The following is a 14,158-nucleotide window of genomic DNA, read 5'->3' on the forward strand; positions in this document are numbered from 1 at the left end:
TGCTCTCGGTAGCCCCATTTTCCCTCTTCTGAACCACTTTGCCTTCATGCAGCCACTCCGTGTTGTGGCCACCACCCTCAGCATGCTTTGCCAGCACAATACCACCTCTGAGTCCCATCTGTCCGACACAGGGACCGTGGGTTTCCTCCCAGAGTTGTGTTAGAGTGTCAACACCACACTCTACTGCCCATTTAAGCCCTTTTTACTCAGCACGCCTGAAGAACACTGATCATTGGGATAACCACATTGCCCCGTGGGCTGATATTCTATGGTCCATCCTTCTGTACTTTAAAGTACCGACCGAAGCACACGGGCGCTCTGAGACTAGACGGACTAACACAACTTCTCCATTTCTTTTTTGCTATGCTTCAACTCATCTGATTACTTGTAACTCAATGCTGTTTTCCAAAAAGCTCCAACCAGTGGCGTTCCCTGAATCAAACTGCTCGGCTTTCATTCTCTCCCCAAGCAGTTTTCTCTCGCATCATTAAAGGCTCTGGAACTGAGAGCCACGGGGGGCCCTTCGCGTGCAGCCTGCACGAGCAGCCTCAAATTTACTCAAACTCATTGCTCTATTACTAAAGACAGCACAAATGTTCTTCCCACTCCATTTTTAACAAAAGTCTCACTGGATTTATTGCAACAGACAAGTAACATGCTCTTGAATTACGAATTAGCTGAAAACCTCCATCTTAACATATGTTTACAAAGGTGCCTTCCATTACTGGTAGCTGAGCCCGTTGGACCTGTAAGAAATCCTGGGCTGTCCAATTCATTTCTGTTAATAATAATAATTACAAGGCAACGTTATTGGTGCAATACAAATGGAAATCGGTTTCAGAACATCTTTCTTACGTTCATCTGAATGAGATCCCGCTGAGCCAGGAGCTCACCCCACTGGAAAGAGCCATTTTGTACACTGTACAGAAAAATACACTGCAACTTTAAATTATCACTCTTTCATATGTATCCGTGCTGAGATAGTACGACTGAAGGCTATTCAGAAGTTAGAGATGTGAATATTAAATAACTTTTATAACATTCGTGTAAAAAAATCAACGTCTGAAATCCCCTTTTAGGAATCATTTAAGAGCAGGAATTCGCTTAAATAGCACTCTCTCAACATTGCTACGACTGGAAAATGCTGTACAAATGAAGATTTAGTGCAACGTTCAAACCTTCACACTCAGGTGACAGAAGCCACTTCTGTAATGCTGGTGCCGTACCTTCAGAGAACTCAGCAGCGATACACAGAAGTAACCTTTTCACTGCCTTATTGCTACGTCGAGAAAACAGCCACAGGCCTACCTCATTTCAAAGCAGCCTTGTTTAAATAAAGCAATAAAATGTGTATTATACAGACTAAGGAGGGAAAAAATCACAGAAGCGTATGGCTCGTGTCATAAACTTGTTTTTTTCTACTTCAGTTTGAGGAGTGGACAACGTAATGCAGCAATCCCTTGCCTTGCACAGCGTCCAACATTCCCTTCCTTCCACGCTCCTTGCAGACAACCGAAACTGAGCAGCCGTGTGGAAACAGCCCACGTCCCACTGACGGGGTAGGGATAACTGACAGCAGTCACATGAAGTTACTGGAATAATGACATAAGTCAGACTTGTTGACGTATTTTATTGTGAGATGGGGAGTCTGGTAAAAAACTAGAAAATGACCATGATGTAACAAGGAACTTAAAAATGAAGTTTCAGATTTGTAACATACATACATGAATACAGGAACAAATTGGCACAAAAAAGTTAAACGTTGTTCCCAACACTGTTTATAAGATTACTCTAATTTGGCTTACTAAGGAAATGAGAGTTTTATGGTTAGGCTAATCTCTTAATAAAACTGCAGAGCATCATGCTATTAGTCACACAGTGAATTTCAAAATTTAAGAGCTTTATATTAAAAACTGGGTAAAGGTAAAATGAATTGATTGCAATTGTAAAATTAATACATTCCCATTTTAATTCATCTGTTCTACAGTCCAAGGCAAGTATAAATGTTAACATAACACTGTTAAATCAAATCTCAATGCAAGAGAACCGATTGCATCTCTACTTTAAATCTTATCAACTTTCCAAATTTTCATACTAAAATATATTATTGTATTAATACAAACTACAGTATTATACACTACACTGTGTAATAAATAAAGAAATATAAAAATAAGACACATAAATATAAAAGTTTTCTAAAACTAAAAAGGTACATATGTCAGTAAGAAGGGTATTAATACTGCCAGGTTTGGAGACATACAGTACAAAATGTTGCACAGATCTATAAACTAAAAGAAATAAAATAATACTGATAGGTAAAAATCAGCTAACATTGTTAATAAATGGGGTCCATAATAACTAACATTTGAAAATACTTATGAGCCAGATAACATGTCATGTATGTGTCTGAAATTAAAGTAAACTGATAAAGCAATAAAGCAGATTAGAAAATTTCCCTTGTAATTATCGTAGAGAAATTCTGCAAGTCAGGTATTAACCAAAAATACCACCAAATAATTAAATAATGAAAGATACCAGTGTTCTTACTTCTCTGATGGCTGAGTGTTTTTTCCCCCATGATTAGATTAGAAGTTTGATACAAATCAACAAATGCTAGTTATTGTAGGCCACGCATTGGAGAAAGGCCGGTGAGAGCCTTTGTAATACTGATAAATGGCACTTACAGCACACAGGTCTTGCATAAGGCCAAAGGAGATACAAAGCTTCATATCATATCCTTCATATTGTTACTACATACTCAAAACACAATTACAAACACTGATTTTGACGACTTTGCTGTCCTTACCGGTATTAACACTGTTAGTCCCTGCAATCAGAACTCAACAACAATCTTTTCAACTACATTTTTAACCACATGAGTAAGAAACTTCAGTTCTTCTATCATCTGCTTTCTTAAGGCTAACAATACACTTTAAATGATAATATGCTCTACTACAACATCTAATGTTATAACCGCTACCTTCTAGGTTGAATTTACAAAGGTAGCCAAGCACTGTTAGAGGTTTCTGCAGAAGGGAATTCTGTAGTGCAGAAGTTCTCACATTTTAAAAACATAATAAAATACTGAAGCGGATTTAGGAAATGTTTTGCCATAAAAAAAAAAAAAAAATCATATAAATCTCTCCCAATTGTACAGCTTAAAAATTAATGAACGTAAGAATGAGAATTAATACTGATAAAACAAACAATGCCAGATGCTTGTCTAATAAATCAGGTTTCCTACAACCTGTTAAACCTTTGCTTCCAGAGTCACTGTATTTTTCTAATCTGCTTCATGTTACAAACTTGTTCCTAACTTTGAAAACTGTGTGAAAAATTACTAAGTTTGAGGTTCAGGCACACCTGGATTTCTTTTTTTTTTCTTTTTTCTTTTTTTTTATATATATATTTTTTTACACAGTAGTGAACAGAAATCACAGTATGCAGGCTACCGTGTTTCCATGAAAAGCATGTATAATATAGAACGATCTTCATTACTGATTTATTTTTTTCCATATAGAAAAAACTATCATTTAAGCTTTATTTGTTTTTTCTTCTGACACCTGCCCATTGCTCTGTATAACTTCTGGTTCTGCATTGCTTGCTCGATTTACAACATCATCGTTCTTGTTACCTTCAGTTTTCCCTTCCTCTTCTTCTTCTTCTTCTTCTACTTCTTCTTCCTCCTCTACATCTTGTAGTTTTCTACATTCTTTTTCTTCCTGAAGTCCTTCTACGTCCTTTTCTTCCTCCTCCTCTTCCTCTTTTTCACTATCTTCCTCTTCTTCCCTGGTTAGACTCTCTCTCTCATCGGAGTCGATCTGCGATGGCGATGCCCTGGCACCAGCATGCTCGCTGCTGAGCACCTCCTGTCCCACCTCCTCCTGCTCTGTGCTGTCACGCTCCTCTGCCTCTCTTTTGCAATAGGAGTAGCGATGATTCATGTGCTGAGAGTACGACCCCGAGTGTGAGAAGCGCTTCCCGCATTTGTCACATTGGTAGGGTTTCTCCCCAGAATGCAGTCGCATGTGTTCGATCAAATGGTGTTTGTGTTTGAAGGCTTTTTTACAGATTCCACACTCATGAGGTCTTTTACCTAGAAAATAAAGCACAAAAACAAACAAACAAACAAAAAAAAAGGATTCCTTAAATGTAATATTTTAAACTCTGTGCTGCTGCTTTCATAATAATATGCTGTTGGTGAATGTATTGCCAACAACAAGTAATTGTATTTAACAGTTTGCTCTCAGCATTGTCAGCCTGGGTTTCTTGCATAGGAATACAAGGGCACGATGCTAAACTACAAAGGTATTTGTAACCTTCTTAGGAAAAATGAACATCAAGAGATAAACAGATTCTCAGATGCAACTCAGAGCACAAAACAAGTGTGAATATAAATAGATTAGAAAAGGAGGCATTTTTCTTGCAATAAAAGTTACTGAAACTCAAAACCATTTCAGCTCTTCTATCCTGATGGAAATTTAAGATCAATGAGCTTTCACGTTCGCTTTCATGCACAAGCCCTTGTATCATGTCAAAGGTAAAAGGCAAATCATTCCAAAATCTTGCCTGGGACAGGTGCCTTATGTACCAAACTTGCTGACTACACGTATATCAACTGGAAAAATCCACTTTGTTTCATCTACTTTTCTTCCTGCTCTTTTTTCCAGCTTTCTACTCGCCTCTTTACTACTTGCCTTCCCACTGCTGTGTTTAGAGACTCTTATAAAGATAGCATGGACCCAGCTACGTTATCTTGATTCCAACACTCCAAGTTGTTAGGCAAAACAAACATAGAGTTTCCGCCCAGACATAAAAGACCCAGACAATGGGACAGCGGCTCACTGGTTGTGCTCCACGTCACACCATGGCAAACAAGCAGCATTTCTGAACACTGCACTTCATTTAAGAGCAGAATGGAAAGCACAACTGTGTTATGAAAAGGAGGATTAGAGAGTCTCAGAGTGGGAAGGTATGAAAATAGAAGATATTCTTAATGAACACAAGTCAAGAGGTTTAAACAAATGGTGAAGACAAAGGGGAGCCTTTTATGTTTTCGACTGTATATTTAAGTAAAATGAAATAAAAACATTGATATGCAGAAACATAATGTAGGCAATTAAGCAACAAGAAAGGACATTTTTGAAGAGATCGCTGAAGAAATAAGAGAGCAACACTCATTCAAAAGAAGGCTGAAGATACCAGAACTGGAACTAAAAAGAACAATTATGAAAAATTAGAAATAAAAACCAAAGCCAAAATGATATTCCTTTGAGATTAGATTCCGTGCCCAACGAATGTTTAGTAAGTTCAGATAACTACAAGTTTGGCTCAACTGGAGAATCCTTCATGCAGGTACACTGGCTTTCATGGTAAAGTATCATACATACACATAGTCCTTTTTTATAATTTATAACTTTTCTTATTTAAAACCAGGCAAGATAAATCAGAAATAATACATCCTTAATTGCATACTGTAGCACACAGATGACTGTCCATGAGCCAGATGGAAGAAAATCCCAGTATTTCTATTCAAACTTAAACACGGAATTGCAGTTCTGTCAAACAAGTATATAAAGCACGGGTTCTAAGCAAGGCTGGGCACGGATTATAATAAGGACTACTATACTTCCCCCTGTTCTTACAATGTGTTCTGAGCACTGAATTTCAGTTGAGCTTATCAGTTACTCAGTATCAACAAAACAAAGATCTGAAACTGCGTTTCCTAGTACATACCTGTGTGTTCATACTTATGTCTCAATAATGAGCTGCTCTTCTGGAATATTTTGTCACACAAATCACATGCATACATCCCATTTTCTGTCTTTCTCATCTTTTTCTTTGGGGGTGTTGAATCAGAATCATTTTGATCTTCTACATTCGATACTCCTTCTGAGCTAGTGTCCTGCCTTTCGTCCTTAAGAAAAAAGCACAAAAAAGGTTGGGTTCAAGAAAAAAATGCACTGATGCAGCACACAATTTATAAAACATAAGCTGAAGCTGCACAGTTATTTCCATTCCATTCAGTAAATGGACAAACAAAATTGTTTAAACTTACACAGTCAACAAAATCTTTCACTGCACCTATCTGCTCTGTGGACCCCACCATCACATAGATGCCCAATCCCCAGTGGGACCGACTGTAATCATATTCACAGAATCACCAAGGTTGGAAAAAGCCTCCAAGATCATCCGGTCCAACCATCCACCTACCACCAGTCTTTCCCCACTAAACCACGTCCCTTAGTACCACATCTAAAAATATGACTGCTGGTCAGAGCTAAGCTACATTGGCATACCGTGTTTTAAGACCCTTAAAATAAGTGTAATGTTAGGAAGGAAAATAAGGTTGTGCAGTTGTAAAGTATCTTAACCAGTGTTAGAAGTAAAAAAAGAGTCTATTAGATAACTAAATGCGTTTCTGAATGAATGCTTGTCACCCACGTTTCGCTACTTCACAATCTAATGGAAGATTTTTTAGACCAAGTCATCACAAAAGCTACTCATGGTTCACATTTGCATAATTGACCATCCTCCTCCTCACAAATGTACCAAAATCCTAGTTAAACCAAAATATGGGGATTCCAAACATTTCATTAATAAAAACTTTTCCATGTTTTGTAACTGTAGTCTATTTCTGAGCATTTCAAGTGACGAAGCTTAATGCTAAGTAGCATAGTAATTTCCACTGACATTAGAGGTATCAGAATTAATTTTGTCATACATTATCAAGCCTGAACATAAAAACGTATGTATTAGCTACCTGAAATTTTGTCTGTCTCATAAACTTTAACATACAAGCAATCTCATAAATCTTCAAGGTTCTTCAGTTTCTGGCTATAGAGAAGCCTGCATAAAATGCTGAACAATTTTTAAGATTTAATTAGAAACGCTAAGTCTTTATGTGATCCACTTCTGTTCTGCAGTGTCCCTGCCTCCATGTGCACAGGTAATGCTCAGCAGGACTGAGTGTGGTTAGGTCATGTCTGGAAGGACTCAGAAAGGAACAGAACAGGGTACAGGAACAAAGTATGGTGAATACCCACCCTAGTTCCAATTGAAAATACTTCTGAATTTTGTTTAAAGTGCCATTACGGTGTAGGACAAATTATGCTACTCTGCAAGCTAAGAAAGCACAGCAGAGTGAAGAGAGTATCAAGAATTTACAAGCAGTTCATTTTCTGGATGTTGAGAAAGAGGAGATAAGGAGCCACTAACAAATATACACTAGGACTTCACACTGGTTTTTCATCCGGAGAACTAAGCTGTCCTCAAAATATTGAGTACTGATGTTCTAGAAAACCCTTTTGAATGGTAGAATTTAGTGAAAAACTAACTTGTCCATGCACAGAACTAGATTGCTGCTGTCAGTCTAGACCTACATTGTTTGAGCTGACCAGCTTTGCAGAGGTGTTAATGGTGACATTTATTACCCCTTAACAAACAAGAATAATGTCCAGGATAGTTTGTGCTTACATTTTCTCAGAGTCATAGAATCGCAGAATCATAGAATGGCTTGGTTAGAAGGGATCTTAAAGATTACCCAGTTCCAGCCCCCCTGCCATAGGCAGGATTCCTACGCAGCAGCTCAGGCTGCCCAGGTCTCCATCCACCCTGGCCTTCAACACCTTCAGAGATGGGGCATGCATAGCATCTCTGGACAGCCTGTTCCAGCATTTCAACACCCTAAATATTATTTAATTTATTTTGACAATTTTATGTAACTTTAATAAGGATACACCATGAACACATAATATACAAAGCACAGGAACACAAAGGCTTCGGTACCTGACTTCCGTTGGCTTGGGTCTGTTTTGGTGGTGTTTCCTGAACTGCAGGACTAACTGTAGTAGAGTACGTATAAGCCACCTGGGGAATCAAAATGGTTTGCTTATTGGCAGCAAGAGCTCTCAAGCATGGAACACTGTTCTGGTCAGCAATGGCAACAATTGTAGGTAACTGGGCAGTGACTGTAGGTATAGCAATATTTATGGGATTGGCACTTGGTGGGATTACATTTACAATAGGATCAGAGTCTGTAATACTGTTGTCCTTTTGTGGTTCTTTTTTTGCACAAGTTAAGTTCAAAGGTTCTTCCTGGACAGAATAAACACTGTTCTGGTAAACACTAGTTATGGTAGATCTTTCCAACAGTTCTCCATGTTGCTTTGGTAGTGAAAGGTCAAGAGGTTCCATTTGTGGCTCTTCTTGTACACCCTCTGCTGTGTACGTATAACCCTGTGAATTTCTTGATGAAGAAAGGTTTAGTGGTGATGGGGATGGCGTGCTACTGCGCGAACCATTCTGAGTTGATCCCCCTGATGAAGTCTGAGATTTACTTGTATTGGCCGGATTTTGTGAGTTGTTTGTGCTGTTCTGGGGTTCACTCTCATTTGTAGTTGCTGCTTGATCATCGTTATCTGTGGGACTGCTTATTTTAACTTGTTCAGGAGAAGATGGTCCAGAAGACTGCACAGAAATTTGTCCAGCTTGCATTTTTTCAAACCACTTTTTTACCACATCCAGTGGTAGGTTCACGGAATCGGCAATTTTTGAAAGCTCTTCTGCGCTTGGTTGTGCATTTAATGCATAATATGCTTTTAGGAGCGATAAAAGGTTCTTTAAGGGTGGCTGACCAGGAGATAAGTTGTTCTCCCCAGTTTCTGATGGGGCAGGGGAGCTGGGCTTCTCAGCTTCTGTTCCACTGGACTGGGGAAGCTGAGGAGGATTTTTTGTTTCATAGTGCTTTAATTCTTGAAGTGCATTAAGATCTCCTGGACAGTCATCACAAAGAAGACAAGTGCTATCGTTGGTCTCTCCTTCAAAGTTTTTATCTTTCTCAGACTTCACCGTAAGATCTTCTGGTAACTTTTCATTTTTGCAACTGTTTGTAGGAACAGAATGTTCTTTTTTTAGATTTTGGGGAACAACCTGAAGTTGACTTGGCTGCTCCAAGCTGTAGTTGATGATAATTTTGGTTGTCCCATCTTGGTCAACCAAAGGAAGACTGATAGCTGAAATGAGGGAATGGCCAGCTTGTTGTATAGATGCATTGCTGATTGTTTCTTGTTCTTTGGATGCAAGATTAGCGTGATTGTTTTCCAATACTTGCCTTATTACATTACCATCCACTGCCACTTTAAGTACATTTTGAATGTCACTTAAGTTGATGCTTATGGGAGACACCAGACCCACTGTTGGCAGAACAACAGCTTGCACCACACCCTGAGGAGAACTGGTTGCCTGCAACGGGCTACCACCACTAAAAACCCCATTCTGCAAAGGGGTCGAACAATTAATTCCTGAAGCAACCACTATGGGCTTGAATTCATAATCCACAGGTTCAGTTTTAATTTGGTTAACAGGAAGTTGCTCTTGCAAGGGTTTATTTTCTATCTTTTGTCGTATCTGTGGTCTTGCTGGGCTACCGGGCGATGCAGAAAGGGAAGGGGAGGAGCACTGAGACGTCTTGAGCCCTGACCGAGCTCGACCATTCACGGGCATCAAACCAATACACTTCTTACTGCTTATGTGTGAGCTGTATGAACCAGAATGGGAAAAACGTTTCTTGCAGTTTGGGCACTCATATGGCTTCTCTCCTAAAGATTAAAAAAAGAAAAAAAAAAAAGAAGAAAAAAAGAAAGAAAAAAGACATATGCAATAGTTTGCTAGGTTACAATGTAGCTTCATCAAACAATAGTAATTAGAAAAGAATATATTAAAATTACCCCTCAGAGTCCTAGGGAAAAGAGTCCTTTACAGTGAACTGAAGACTAAGAGCAATTATATCATCTATAGCTCCGATCCCAGGGTCCTGTGCTAAGTCTCACTGTGACCCAACAGTACACACAGAATGGCACCTATGTGATCACGACACATTCCAGTACTTTCTAGTAACTGGCTACATATCACATAAATGAGTCTATGTGGTACTTGAAGATTTCATTAAGCTCCATTCCAGTAACAGCACTACTAATGTCAGAAGCAGCATAAGCCACTTCAGAAAAAATACAACACATAGATATGCTTAACCAAAGAAGAACTATAAATGGCATAAATGCAAATCATAATTAAATGAAGAGTTGAGGGAAACTAGACACATGCATAAGACAGCTGAACATTTGCCTTCAGAGGTGTACCCCGGGCTAAATGGTTGGGAAGATGCATACAACGATGCAATCATGACAGCCACAGACAGAGGTGACTTTTCAGGGGCCCTGGGTTACAGAGGAAGAAGAAAGAAAAGAAGGAAAAAGAACAGCTGGCCTGTGTTGGACTGAAAAGCCTGTTGGCTAATGCCTTCCCATGCACAGGAGCAGATGCCACTGCTCTGTGTAAATGAAATGAAGATGAGGTTTCCTGAGGAAGGGCTTCTAAGTGCACTTAATTGCTATTACCATGGCTGAGCAACCAATAAGAAAGGAAAAGATGGCCCAACACCTTGTTTTCAGACTTACTGCTAGTGAGTAAAATTGGGTCAAATAGAGAAATTGAGGCTTACTTATTATTATATAGTATTTATAAATATATAACATTATAAGTTAATTATTTATAAATTGAAGCCACTGTGACAGGGTATGACAATCTCACATTTGTGCCCTGAGGCTATTTTTATCATCATGTACTGGGGAAAATAGCCACAGTAGGGAAGTATAGTTGCTATACCCTGATTGCTATCAATTAAAGTTTTCTAGCAAGGCTCACAACTAGCTAAGTGGTCTGCAAACACTGAGAAAAAATGGACAAGCGAGAAAGACCAGAAAGATGCCCCATTTCTTCTGCCACGTGTGAAGCTTCCTTAAATATCAGAGCTCAAGTTGCAAATGTAAATCCTCTTGAGTTATCCTACATATTTTCTGTGCACAGTTGAAGGCTGCAGTCAGTAGGTGCTGAGTCTTAGAGAAAGTGAAAGGAAAGCCCTAGTATTTTAAGCTTACACTTACAAGACTGACATTGCATCAAAGTTATACAGAGTAGAAATGGTAGCATTAGTACATAATTCAGCGCTTGTTTTATTTACCACTGTGAATTCGTAGGTGTTCCTTTAGATGATGTTTATATTTGAAAGCTTTTCCACATTCAGTGCACTTGAATTTTCGATTACCACTGGACTGCGTCACATGTCTCTGCAAGACAGAATTTGCAATTATTGCAACAAACAGCATGCTGGGAAAAAAGCCTGTATTTTCACACGGTAACAGAGAAAATGTAATACAAAACTGAAAATAATCACAATTTTAAGAGACTGAAATTGGCATGTGTTATGCATGGAAAAGAAACAAATTAGAAGTCAGGTTAAAACCGAAACATGTGCATCTTCTGAATAAATCTGGTACAATGAAAGGGAATCAAAAGTATTCACTCCTTCTCCTGACTTCAGGTGAAGCTTGCTCTGACCCACTGTGTGAGTAAGTTCCAACATATACACAGATTCAATGTGTGAAAGCAAAAACCAAAAAAAGCCCAAGCCCACCAATCACAGAATATGTCATGGAAGACAGAAACATTAAAGCGTATAAAAGCCTGTTTAAAGTTTAATCAGTTGACTTGACTTTTCCATTTACGTGCCTGCAGTACTTGGCCTGGGATTCCTTTACATAACAGTGCCACAAGACTGCACAAGAGAAGACAGCTCAGTGGCAGCAAAGGTGCTCAGTCAAAATTAATTCTCAAAATAAATAAAAACCTCAATTACAGTAAATAACAGTATGGAGGGAGTTCCTCAGTATGCAACATCACAGTTCTTCACTGTTTGCACTGAAGCTCTGTAATTATTTCTGTCATATTTCACCTTTTGAGAGCATTTATTATCAAGTACTTTAAACTTTTAATCCAATGACATTTAATTTAGCATTATCACCGTACTAGCTTCAAAGAAGCAGAAGTGAAGAAAGATGTGTAAATGTGCATGGTATGTGTGACACACATACATGCAAGATATAATTTTATTACAAACTTTATAATCTATTAATGTGCACTTTTAATGACAAAAATAGCTCACACATTAAAACTTGGAGCTACTTATTTACTGACATAGAATGGCCTGGGTTGAGAAGGACCACAATGATGATCTAGTTTCAACCCCCCTGCTATGTACAGCGTCGCCAACCACCAGACCAGGCTGCCCAGAGCCACATCCAGCCTGGCCTTGAATGCCTCCAGTGATGGAGCATCCACAACCTCCTTGGGCTGTTCCAGTGCGTCACCACCCTCTGTGTGAAAAACTTCCACCTGATATCCAACCTAAATCTCCCCCGTCCCAATTTAAGACCATTCCCCCTCGTCCTATCGCTATCCACTCTTGTAAACAGGAAATATGTTTATTTATGACATGAGATAGAGGAATTGGAGTTTTTATCTATTCAAAGCAGTTGCTTATTTAAAAAGCAGCAGCTGCTTTCAGGCTGCACTCAGCCATCTGGGTGAGCTGTGGTAAGGAGGATGTCCAGGAGCCGCCCAGCAGTGCCAGGCCTGTGCTGGGATCCAATGGCGTCCACACATCTTTGGGGCTCTGTTTAAGCACTGGGAAGGAGATGCTTTGGGAGACTGCAACTGACTTGCTGCACTTCTCTGATCCAACTCCGCTGAGTACACAGAGCTGTGTCAGGATTCTCTTAAGCCTGTAGAGAATCAGTTACCGCTGTTTGACTCGACATTCGGCAAGTTAAAGGCTCTCAGCACACAAACAGCCACTGCGGATGCCGCGCTGCATCCTAATGCTTCACAATTACTGCATGGATGCAATCTGTCAAATAAGTTTCTGCCCCAGTCTTAGTAATTCAACATTCTACTTCCAAGGCATGGAAACTCACGTTTCTCTTACCAAATTTTTAATGAGTTTTTCTGTTTTCCTGCTTACAGCTGTAGGCTGCCTTGAGCTTTTGGTTAGGTAGCACCTCCATCCTTCTTGTATTGGCAATACAGCAAATGTATTTGTGTAAGTATATCTCCAGAAGCAGAGCAGCAGCAAAGCCTGGCAGGTTGGCACCTTCTCAGAGGAAGGCACAGCCTATGTGTACCTCTCACATGGCCTCTGCTACACTGCAAATTATCTTTGCTCACTGCTTCCTTTTGCAGAACAAATACAGAACTGTCACATGCATAAGCCAACCTAAAGTTATCCAAACCATCTATTTTCAGGTTAAGTCCTTTATGAACAAGGAAAAGACAGTAAACAGTTTTGAAGATGTTGCTGTTTAAGACTCACAGCCAAGAGGTCTACACTTTACCATAGATAAAACTCAATTTTCCATTGCAGAAATGATGAAATCATGTATATAAAAAGGTAGGCAACCTGAAGACATGACACCTTCATGACAGTAACATAAACAAATCAGCATTTCAACTTTACCAAGCATCTGAACAGTTATTGTTTTGACTCTGGGTATGGCTCTAGAGAATTACAGGTAAGCTGGTGTAATAGTGAGTTCCAGATACTTCAAAGAAACAACATTCCTGCTTGGCGCATGCAGCCATGTGCCTTCAAAAGTATAAGCTTATTAAAATATATCTGAAACTTTTCCTTCAGCGATACAATCTAAGTTTCCCTTTCTACCCATTCTTCTAAGGCTGGCTGTTCACCTGATCATTTTTTCTCTTTTCATTACAACTAGCAGCAAAAATGGGAAGTCCTTCCACCTACTCTTTTCTTCTGCTTTTAGGTTTCTAGTTGGAAAAAGTGGAAATTTTCACACAACTAGATTTTACAAAAAGCATGCACAGATTTTATAGGCATTGATATCAGCTGTATATGGGATGATAGCACCTTTAAAGTGGAAGCCAAGGCAGTAAGAGCACAAGGCAGAAATGAATTGTTCGTTGGGAATAAATCAGAGCCACTGTGCCAGAACATGCTGGTGAGGTTATTCTAAGCCCTGCAGAACAACAGAACCCTTGGACAGGACTGCCTATACTTCTTGTAATGTTCCCTGAAAGTATTCACTTGGGGATGAAGGACAGTGCACTTTTAACCCTGATAAATCCTTTGAATTAGTGATAATTTGAAGAACAATAATTAATATGCAGTATGTAAAAGATCATCTCCTTTTTTGGTTAATTTTACGTCAGAGCTTTTCAGTTTAACGAAATACTGTTGTTTTGGAGCTGTAAGAAATATATTCTCTTCACTATTCTGGCTTTGTGTATTTCTGCAATGTTT

General features: G+C 39.1%; 1 protein-coding gene across 6 annotated transcripts in view; it reads right to left on the reverse strand.

Annotated features, from left to right (window-relative positions):
- Nucleotides 1–1,610: 1,610 nt before the first annotated feature.
- The window catches only part of ZEB1 (zinc finger E-box binding homeobox 1), a 105,993-nt gene continuing 93,445 nt past the window's right edge, over nucleotides 1,611–14,158 (reverse strand). For all 6 annotated transcript variants that reach the window (XM_040676250.2, NM_205131.2, XM_015281304.4 and 3 more), the window contains 4 exons: nucleotides 11,021–11,126; nucleotides 7,789–9,599; nucleotides 5,737–5,917; nucleotides 1,611–4,096 (listed from right to left, as the gene is read on the reverse strand). In XM_040676250.2, coding sequence (XP_040532184.1) covers nucleotides 3,534–4,096; nucleotides 5,737–5,917; nucleotides 7,789–9,599; nucleotides 11,021–11,126 — 2,661 coding nt within the window. In that variant the 3' untranslated portion in view covers nucleotides 1,611–3,533. The remainder of the gene's footprint in view (nucleotides 4,097–5,736; nucleotides 5,918–7,788; nucleotides 9,600–11,020; nucleotides 11,127–14,158) is intronic.

This window comes from Gallus gallus, chromosome 2 (genome assembly GCF_016699485.2).
Source record: "Gallus gallus isolate bGalGal1 chromosome 2, bGalGal1.mat.broiler.GRCg7b, whole genome shotgun sequence".
Taxonomy (NCBI): Eukaryota; Metazoa; Chordata; class Aves; order Galliformes; family Phasianidae; genus Gallus; species Gallus gallus.